Raw genomic sequence first — 9945 nt, forward strand, 5'->3', positions numbered from 1 at the left:
AGCCGCCCCAGTCACGATTGACGATTGACGAAAATCCCACCAAGGGCACACTTTGATGGTTACGGGGACGTTTGTATCCGCTGTACGCTCACGGGAATGTACCCTGTGTAGGTCCTTTTTGAGCTATGATGTCAGCCCACCTGCACTGTGATACATACCTAGTAGGCATGAGACGAGAAGTCTGCCGCGGCCTTCCCATTCTGCACGGCAAAGCAAGAACGAGTTCAAGGTAAATAACCTGTTTGAGGAGAAATGCAACGTAGGTGGTTCTACTACGATACCTACCTACATATTACATAGTATACATTGCCCCAGAGCCCCAGTCGCGTGATTCCTCTGGTAGTGGATCTTTGATGGGACCACAATGATACCTTCTGGAGTAGGAAGGATCATTTGCCGAGTAGGTGCAAACCTCTGTAAAGAAATAGATGTTCACTGCGCCTACTACTATGTATATACCGACCAATACCTACCTAGGTACCTACCTCCTGCGGAGTACTATTACAACTGCCACGTAGTGCCGGTGGAGGTATAGCCTTTAGCAATCGGTATCCTGCATTGCCTGCGTATGGAGCGCATAATTATTTGAGGGTCGGTTTTAGGATATTACCGTCGGCTTCAAGCTACTCATTGGTTGAACTGTACCCCTGATCTTCTCCTCACCCATACTGCCTGCCCCTGAGCAATTTCTATACCTAGTGGGTCACCAAAAATAACGTGGACGCCCAAAGTTTGGCCCGCACCGCGATTTGACCCCCTACAATCGATGACTGCACCATCGTTTTAAGTTTATTTATAACGGGTTTTTTTTGGTTTTTTTCGTATTTGTATTTAGAGTCGAGCAATTTAGATATCTGAAGTGATCATGCGTTTAAGAACTCATATCTGAGGGGTCCCACAACGAAAAAGCCCCATGAGTGATTGGCGTCTGGGTGGCTGTATCTAGTAGGGGTTGTGGAGCGGCGCGTAGTTTAAAAAAAAAAAAAAAAAGAATTCGCCTTGGGTAGCCCATTGTGTTAGGACGTAGTCGATCATTTCTCCCCACACATTGTATGCCCCCACTTTAATTACAAATATACCTACCCATCTTGCCATATAGACGATAGTGCACAATATAAAAAAAGCTACGTAGTAATATAACAATCTTTGTAACGGTCGCAAGAACACCTGCCAAGGACCCCCGATCATCACCCCCGCAACATGCTACGACGTCAAGTCGGGGATTACGGGGCCGAAAATGAATACATGACCTTCCTTGTCATGGGAGAGATGTGGAGAAAGCATATGCCATGGCTATGATTCGGTACTTTCTTTGGATACGCACCCAGACACTAGGTCTGGACTAGTATAAGAGTGAAGGCGTGGGCTGCCGTTGTCGCTCAGGATAGGATACCCTCTCTCTCAGGCCCGCGGGTTTCGTCAAGCCAAAGACAACCTACCACGTCCTCTGCTGCACATCCTGCCACGCCAAGATGAGAATATCACTCTCCATCGCCGCTAGCTTCCTGCTGCACTCGGCAGTCCTTGCAGAGACGTACGAGCCTACCTGGGCGTCGACCGACAAGCACAACGCCTCGCCAGAGTGGTTCCGTGACGCCAAGTTTGGCGTGTACTGGCACTGGGGTGCCTTTACGGTGCCGCAGTTCGGCAGCGAGTGGTACGGCCGCAACGTCTACCGGCCCGACACCAGCGAGCGCAAGCACCACACCTCCACGTACGGCGCGCCCGAGGACTGGGGGTACGAGAACTTCATCACCGGGAGGAAAGACCTCAAGGGCAACTTTGTTCAGTTCAAGCCCGTGCTCGTCTCCGATGGCGGTCCCTTCGATCCAGAGTACTGGATATCGGTCGTCAAGGCGTCGGGAGCAAAGTTCGCTGGTCCTGTCGGCGAGCACCACGACGGCTTCTCCATGTGGAAGAGTGAGGTCAACGAGTGGAACTCGGTCGATATGGGCCCAAAGATTGACCTGCTGAAGCTGTTCGCAGGCCTGGTCAAGGGTAACGGAATGAAGCTGGTTGTGGCTTTGCACCAGGCCTTCAACCACAACGGATTCTTCGAATATGCCCCGCAGCAGACCAACTCCAGCCTGCAGAAGCTCTTTGGCCAGCTGCCCAAGAACGTATCCGATCAGCTCTGGTATGACAAGGCCCGCGAGGTCATTGATCATGTGCAGCCCGACATGATCTGGAACGACTTTGCCCTGGACAGCCCCGGCTACTGCCAAAACCCCAAGTTCCCATGCAACATCGAGGAGAGTCAACGACTCAAGTTCCTGTCCTACTACTTCAACGCCGGTGAGCGCTGGGGCAAGGAGGTCGTCACCAGCTACAAGCACTTTGACCTGGGTTTCCGCAACACTTCAGCCGTCGCTGACTTTGAGCGTGGAGGCCCTGCCGACCTCGAACGCCCTTACTGGCTCACCGATGACGCCATCAGTGCAACGAGCTGGAGCTACACCGAAGGCATCAGCTATTACAACTCGACCCAGATGATTCACTCCTTGATCGACCGCGTCAGCAAGAACGGCAACATGCTGCTCAACGTCTCGCCCACCGCCAACGGCCTCATGCCCGCGCAGCAGCAGCAGGTCCTACGCGACATCGGGACCTACCTGGCCCGATACGGAGAGTCCATCTACAGCACCCGTGCTTGGGATATTTACGGTGAGGGCCCCACAAAGGCCGGTGGTGGCTCGTTCACTGGCCCGATGATGGGCAACTCGAACGACCTGCGCTTCACGCGCAACAAGGATGGCAACGTGCTCTACGTCAGCGTCCTCGGCTGGCCAAGCAGCGGCCAAGTCCCCATCAAAGCACTCGGCTCCGACCGCCGCGTAGACATTTCCACCCTGCAATCCGTCCAGCTCATGGGAGACAACGCCGGGAACTTTACCAATGTAACAAGCTTCAAGCAGACCGCCGACGAGCTTCTCGTCACCCTCCCGAAACAGCCCGCCCAATCGCCCGCTTATGTCCTCAAGCTTACCTTCAAAGACAAGATTCCCGTTGTTCAGCAGGCGAACGGCGCCTCTATTTTCAGCTCTCCCGATGTCACGGGTGCCGGTGTGTCGCTCGCAAAGGGCGCCTTCACGCAACTGTGGGTTATCGATGCCGGACTTGATCTGACCGACGTTCGTTTCTTGCGCGTCTCTGATGGCGCATCGGTGACCATCTATGCCGAGGACAACCTGACTGGCGCATCGACGAAATATGGGGCGGGAGTCCACGATCTGAAGGCTGGCTCTGTTGGGTCCCTCGTGGTTGGTGATGCATAGGATGACATGGGCAGAACGATGACATGCTAGTCAACTGTCATTTTTATATCCTCTGGAAGTTGAGCGGAGCAAAAGTAAATATGGTAATAGCACATGTCTTAATTATATAACATTCACTCTTTTATATCTTGTCGAATCACCTACCTCGGCTTGCTCGAGTCTACGTATGAAGTGTTCGTCTCTCAATGCATTTGCAGTGACAAGTAGTGTCTGAGGACTAGCCTGGATATGATATGGGAGTATGTCTCCGCCAACTGCACAATGACGCTCCTGACATTCTCCAAGTTGCTTCGATATAGAGTCTAAACAAGGTGGAAACTGTGTCAGCATCGTCAGGGGAAATCAGCTAGGCGTCTAAGAGAGGTTTTGTGTCGGATGGATATCGTGCCATAAACCATATTCATACAGGAGATGTACAAAAATATGCAAGGAAATTGATACAGTAGTCCTTATTCTCCAACGTCACCACCGAATCCGACTGGACGACGCTTGCCATCGTTTTCTGGCAAGATAGCCAGGGCCTGATAGATTTTGCCCATGCCATTTGGTCCCCGATCTACAAGTCTCTTCCAAGCGCGATCGACATCGGCAGCCTTTGATGGCTCTTTGCAGTTCTTGATCAGGTTATCAGCTCTCTGTTTGATGCCCATAGCCTCGAGGAAGTACCCCTGTGGAACAGGGCCGTGAACCTCCACGCCTTCACTGGCACGCATGGCGGCCTCGGCCACAGCAGCAAAGTCGACATCGGCGCTCAGATCAGTGAGACCAGGCTCAACAAAGGGGCTGACACGCTGGTGGCGACGAATTCCCCGGAGAGAGTTGACCGGGATCGTGCCATCACCTGGACCATAGTCGAGAATCAAGCCTGCACCACTTGGTCTTGGCTTGGGATTTTGAGCCGAGCCACCGATCCGTGTTGCAATGTCACTTGCGTATAGGGATGCATCTGGGCACACCTCGATCTGTGCGTCTGCAACTTTCTTCAGGGCTCGGTAGCGTGGCGATGAGTCTGGGAGGTACCGTGAGTGCCGAGTCGCCAAAGGTGAGAGCGTTAGCTGAAAGTCTGGTGGTGGTGTATCCCTCCGTTGCGTGGCAGGTGTGTTGAGACTCTCGTGGGTCGATCCTGGAGGCGTTGGTGACACAACGAGCTCACGCCATTCCAGAGTTGACTTGAGAGTTGTTTCCGGGGCTGAGCTGGAGTTTGTTGTTCCAGTCGACTTCTCAGACGGGACTGGCACATTCATGAAGGTGTGTATTGGCAGCGCGTCAAAGAATTCATGGGCAACAATAAATGGTGTCTTATCAGGGTCTAGGAGATTGTTAGTACTGCGACTTGTGGCTATGCGCTGAGGTCTTCTTACTTACTCTTGGGGATTGACTGAACAGTCTCGGTCCATACGATTGGTAGCTGTGTTTGTTTGCAGATGCTGTGATAGCCTATTTCAGACTCCGTCAGGGGAGCATCTTCGCCACACAACAGTTTCTTCTGAGCTTTCCGTAACTCGGGGCTTGCCTCGACCATGTATATGGCATCGAGGCTGTTAGACATGTCGCCAAATCTTTTGATTGTCTGAGGTGTTGTAAAGTCGGTCAGCATACTCCACCCACCCAATAAAGTTTTGTATCAAACCTGATGATTCAACATACCCGGAGAACGTCACTCATCAAAGTCCCCCTTCCTGGCCCTAATTCCATGAGCTCGACTCCACGTGAAGGGCGACCCTGAGACATCCATTCTGCGACAAACCAAATGGCAATGAGCTCACCAAACACCTGAGAGACTTCTGGTGAGGTCACAAAGTCACCCTTGAGGCCAAACTGGTCTCTGCCTTGCTCAATGGCACCAGTGTAGTAGCCACCAATGTCTGCAGTCAGACACATACGCATAAAGCTGGCAAGTGGGATGGGTCCAGTGGTCTTTTGGAGGACGATGATTAGCAAATAATAACGCCACTGAATGAACATGTGATATATATTTCCAAAGAGCATACCGAAATGGCCGCAGCTAGCTGCTCTGCCAAAGGTGTCGACCATTGTCTGGTATCCGCCTGTGCAGAAAGTGAAGGTTCTTGTTGACTGTATAACCGGGCAGTCTTTGATAAGCTGCGGCAGCACTGCCATCTAAATTTTTGGCTTGGCTGAGCAAGTGTGGATGCTTCCAACCGACGCAGAGCCTGTATGCCACGCGAGGCACCTCTGCGAGATAGGAAAGCAAACATGGTCACCAGCTGACCATTCCAATTTCTGTTGCTGATCTCTCGAAGATAGAGGGATACTGATGGTTGGTTGTGTCTGTATGTTGCTGCTCAGTGACTTGTTGAGCTGATTATAGCTCCAATTTAGTGAGCGGATGAGGCATCCAGTTAGGGTAACGCTTTACTAGGTTTGCCTTTATAAAAGATTCATAAGGCAAGGAAAATCAGATTATTCCTCGGGGCCGACAATTGAACCAAATTCATTTGAGGTTCTTTGCCCATAGCATTTTGGGAAACACAGGATCGGCAAAGAGCTACCTACCCCTGCAACGTTACCCACCACTGCGCGCCGGCAAGCAACCCAGTGCGAGCCGCACCCAGACACGAACAAGGATGTTTTTTGTTGTGGGGCTGACGTTAACTTGGGTCGCGCGCGATACATTGGACAACCAGGCAAGAGTCGCGGGAGGTTCCAAACAGACGTCACGGAAAATCGCATGGACAAAAAAGTACAACTCAAGACAATCAGTTGATTTCTATAATAAACACGCCACACCCGAACCAATCCAGCAGACTAAAACATCAACAACTTGACCGCAACTCCGACGGCCCTCCCCAAATCACCCAGTCAGTCAGTCAGTCAGTCATGGCTAGCAAAGCCTCCAGGTGGGCCGTCAGCCAGGAGGACGTCGCCAAAGCGAAACAAGAGCGCGAGGCCAAGCGCCGTGCCAAAGCCGCAAAGGCCGCGGCGCGCAAGGCCCAGGAAGAGACCGCCGCCCAGGCCCAATTGCAGAGTCAACAACCAGCATCTGAGAACGGACCACCGGCAAAGAGGCGTAGGGTGACGCCCGCTCCCGATGCCGCACAAAACGACGACGACGACGATGGCGGCCGCGGTGCTACGAACGAGCACAGGCTGCTGAGGTTACCGGGACTCCCGTTTGGCAAGTGCAGAAGCGTTGAAAACTATGACAAACTCAACGACATTGAAGAGGGCGCCTACGGTTGGGTTGCGAGGGCGAAGGAACTCGCGACAGGGAAAGTAGTGGCTCTGAAAAGGTTAAAGATCGACCCGAAAGATCGAAGTGGTTTGCCGGTGACGGGCTTACGTGAGATCCAGATCCTCAAGGACTGCAGCCACAGAAATGTGGTGGAAATGCATGAGGTGGTGGTTGGTGACGACACCAGCAAGATTGAAAACATCTTCCTGGTGCTCGAGTTTCTTGAACATGACCTCAAGAGCGTATTAGAAGACATGCCAGAGCCGTTCCTCTCCTCAGAGGTAAAGACGCTACTCCTGCAGCTCGCGGCAGGTGTGAATTACCTTCACGAAAACTTTATCCTCCATCGAGACCTCAAAACCTCAAACCTCTTACTCAACAACCGCGGCCAGCTGAAGATTGCAGATTTCGGTATGGCGAGGTACGTGGGAGACCCGCCGCCGAAACTGACACAGTTGGTTGTCACCTTGTGGTACCGTGCACCAGAGCTTCTGCTTGGGACGATCAAGTACGGTCAGGCAGTAGACATGTGGAGTGTGGGGTGCATATTTGGCGAGCTGCTCACCCGTGAGCCATTACTGCAAGGGAAGAACGAAGTCGACGAGCTGACAAAGATATTTGAGCTTTGCGGCGTGCCAACCGAGGAGACCTGGCCTGGCTTTCGGCGCTTGCCCAACGCAAGGTCTTTGAGGCTGCCCAAAAACCCACAGGCTGCCGGTTCCGTGATCAGGGCGAGATTTCCACTGCTCACTGCAGCGGGGAGCGCTCTGCTTTCAGGGTTGCTATCATTGGACCCTGAGAGAAGGATCACATCCAAAGAGATGTTGGCACATGACTATTTCAAGCAAGATCCTAGACCAAAGCATGAAAGCATGTTCCCTACATTTCCCAGCAAGGCTGGCCAGGAGCGGAGGCGCCGCCGAGACACGCCAAATGCCCCCATTCGGGGCCAGGCTGCTGATTTTGGGGATGTCGATTTTACGGGCATCTTTGCACGCCGTGAGAGGGAAGAGAAAGGTGCCGGGTTTCAGCTTCGTATGATATAGACAGATGCCAGGTATAGCTACCGCTTCGTAAAATTAATAATCTGTTGTCTGGAATTGTCCTTAAGGCTGCTTGCTATCCATATCGTCTCAATTCTTTTCTCTCTAAGTAAACCATGAGATATATGATCCAGATAATGATCCACACTCCCAGACCTTCTTCCCATTTCCACAATTTGTCAGATTGTTTGCAATCAACTCTCACATGAGATTCGTCCGATTTGACCATGTTTCCAAACGGCGGATGCAAATATAACCTAGACAAGAAAAGTATGCATGTGCCCAACGCCTTTCATTACTTGACCCATAAATCACAACTCCTTTCCCTCGTATTAAATATCAGATACTGCTTAAAGGATGACCATTTCATTTGCACGCAAAATGCCAGCGGCGAAGCGAAATCACGAGCTGAAGTGAAGACAAGGATGGGGAACTCCAGCTCAGAATGATAAGTTTCTATCACAGAGCCAGGCCAACTCCGGTGACGAACCATGTAAAGGTCATCACCGTTATGGCACTAGTCATCAGGGCAACACCCCAAGCTCCCTTGTCGACTCCTGACATGGCACCGCTGCAAGACACGCACCTCCACCCAGACGCCAGGGGGGTGTAGGCGGCCCCGGTGTACATGCCGAACTTGAAGCCCGAGTAAGGAGCTAGGTAACCCGGTTCGGCCGTTGCACTGATCGAGGAGTCGGAGTCGTAAATGATGAGGGTGTACTCAGCAACCACGTACGGTGTGCCCCTATCATTACTCGAATCCCATAGGAAATCGGCCTTGGTGGCATATGTCATGTTCTGAGTCAAGGTCCATGTGCGCGTGGCCTGGCTGCAGCTGATGAGCACGTCAATAGCAGTCGGGGGAGCTTGGAGGTTGGTGTAGTTCCATCCCCACGTAACCCAGTCGCCGACCTTGACCAATTGAGTGCCGGCAGTGGTAGCAGGTGTGACCATGACCACTGATCCAGCGGGATCTTGGGCATCGAACTGGGTACGAGTACTATTTCCAGAGGGTTTGCCGGTGGCAGTTGACGAGCCAGTCTGCGTGATCGAGGCAGTATTCTGGGGTTGGGTGCCGCTGGCTGACTGTGAGGATGTCTGCTTTGCTGTCGGGGTGGGAGTGCCTGTCGTACAATTACGCATTTGTCAGTCGTTGAAGAACAGAGGAATGTGACCAAGTAAAGACAGACTCACTGTCTTGTCTCGCAACTAAAGCGCCAGCTTCCGGCAGCCACCCCGGCCAGGCTGAAGCCACGGAAGAGAGTGACAGCAGCATGGCTACCGCCTTGATTGCCGATGTCTGCAACATCATTTTGAATTGTTGTAACAAGAAAGCGGTTGTAACAAAGAAAAGGTTTCGGAGTAGAAGAGCGAGAAAAGCCCAGCCAAAGCAGAGCAAAAAAGTAGTTTGTAAGGCGTGTATATGTCTCAAGCCGGCTCGGTCGTCGTTTCGTATCGTATGGTATGCGACTGACTTTATTTTTCTTTCTGTGTGATCTCGGCGGAACTGATGGATCCAGTGTTGGAATGAAGTGCAACTTTTTGCAACAAGCAAGCAGCCAGCCGTGAATGTGTTGCTTGACTACCTGGGTGTATTTCCAACGAGCGAGCGACTGGAAATGAGAAAGTCGTGTGGAGTGAGAAATGTAACTATTAATTGAATACAAAAACGAATGACTGTATTCAAACAAATTCCGAAAGCGAGTGACAAACCAACACCAAAGTCAAGCGTTTGTTTGGTGGTGAAAGGGACAAAAAGGGAGAAGGTTCCAAGGGGAAAATCAAAATTGCTAGAACGCTTTGGGCCTGCGCTAAACAGAAAAGCCTGGAAACCACTGTACTGTATGGAAGCACAGCCCAGCCAATGTGGGCACTCATGGGGGTCGTTGCATTGATTATGGCATTTATTTATTTTTCCAAAACAGAGAAGTAAAAGAACCGGGTGTAGCCCAGGCTCTTAGTAGCGGGGACAATTGCCTCCTGCATCGTATTCTGCTTCTTTGTTCCACTTTTGCCAAGGCCCCTCTTTTTTCTCATTTGGTTCGTATCTGCGCTGCGCCCATAAACAGTCCGAAACTACGTAGAAATCTGACTTACTACCGATAAGTTACTACCGGTACATTGCATGTTCAAATGCAGGTTATTCGTGACTTGAATTCTGCATGCGTTATTGGCAGAAGAGGGCGCTGTTTATGCTTTTGTTATTTCGTAAAGGAGAGACTAAGGCGGGAAACCAGGGGTTTTTTGACAATTTAGCAGGCCTTATCCAAGGACGATACAAGTCATTACATGCTAAACCATCTTTTAGGATGAACACATGCAAAACCAGGGATCGGATGTTGGCTGGATCACCCGTCAAAACGAATCTTAAAGTAACTAATGTAACGGACGAGACGTTGAGAAAACCAGCGGGAAGGCCCGCACTATTGCA

The 9945-nt window shown here is 51.5% G+C and overlaps 4 protein-coding genes across 4 annotated transcripts; 2 read left to right on the forward strand and 2 right to left on the reverse strand.

Annotated features, from left to right (window-relative positions):
* Positions 1 to 1472: 1472 nt before the first annotated feature.
* PgNI_09812 (uncharacterized protein) lies at positions 1473 to 3275 on the forward strand (the record flags this gene model as incomplete). The annotated part of the gene is made up of 1 exon (XM_031129794.1): positions 1473 to 3275. One exon carries the CDS (start codon positions 1473 to 1475, stop codon positions 3273 to 3275), a length of 1803 nt encoding a protein of 600 aa, XP_030977558.1.
* A 240-nt stretch (positions 3276 to 3515) lies between these two features.
* Positions 3516 to 5704, reverse strand: PgNI_09813 (uncharacterized protein). The gene is made up of 4 exons (XM_031129795.1): positions 5267 to 5704; positions 4923 to 5192; positions 4641 to 4845; positions 3516 to 4584 (listed from the first exon to the last, which is right to left on the reverse strand). Exons 1-4 carry the CDS (start codon positions 5492 to 5494, stop codon positions 3725 to 3727), a joined length of 1563 nt encoding a protein of 520 aa, XP_030977580.1. The 5' UTR covers positions 5495 to 5704; the 3' UTR covers positions 3516 to 3724.
* Positions 5705 to 5941: 237 nt separating this feature from the next.
* On the reverse strand, positions 5942 to 9457 carry PgNI_09814 (uncharacterized protein). The gene is made up of 2 exons (XM_031129796.1): positions 8709 to 9457; positions 5942 to 8638 (listed from the first exon to the last, which is right to left on the reverse strand). Exons 1-2 carry the CDS (start codon positions 8824 to 8826, stop codon positions 7974 to 7976), a joined length of 783 nt encoding a protein of 260 aa, XP_030977579.1. The 5' UTR covers positions 8827 to 9457; the 3' UTR covers positions 5942 to 7973.
* PgNI_09815 (uncharacterized protein) lies at positions 6117 to 7517 on the forward strand (the record flags this gene model as incomplete). Its single annotated transcript, XM_031129797.1, has 1 exon — positions 6117 to 7517. The coding sequence occupies one exon, from the start codon at positions 6117 to 6119 to the stop codon at positions 7515 to 7517; it is 1401 nt and encodes a 466-aa protein (XP_030977577.1).
* Positions 9458 to 9945: the final 488 nt, after the last annotated feature.

The sequence above is a fragment of the Pyricularia grisea genome, assembly GCF_004355905.1.
Source record: "Pyricularia grisea strain NI907 chromosome Unknown Pyricularia_grisea_NI907_Scaffold_7, whole genome shotgun sequence".
Classification (NCBI taxonomy): Eukaryota; Fungi; Ascomycota; class Sordariomycetes; order Magnaporthales; family Pyriculariaceae; genus Pyricularia; species Pyricularia grisea.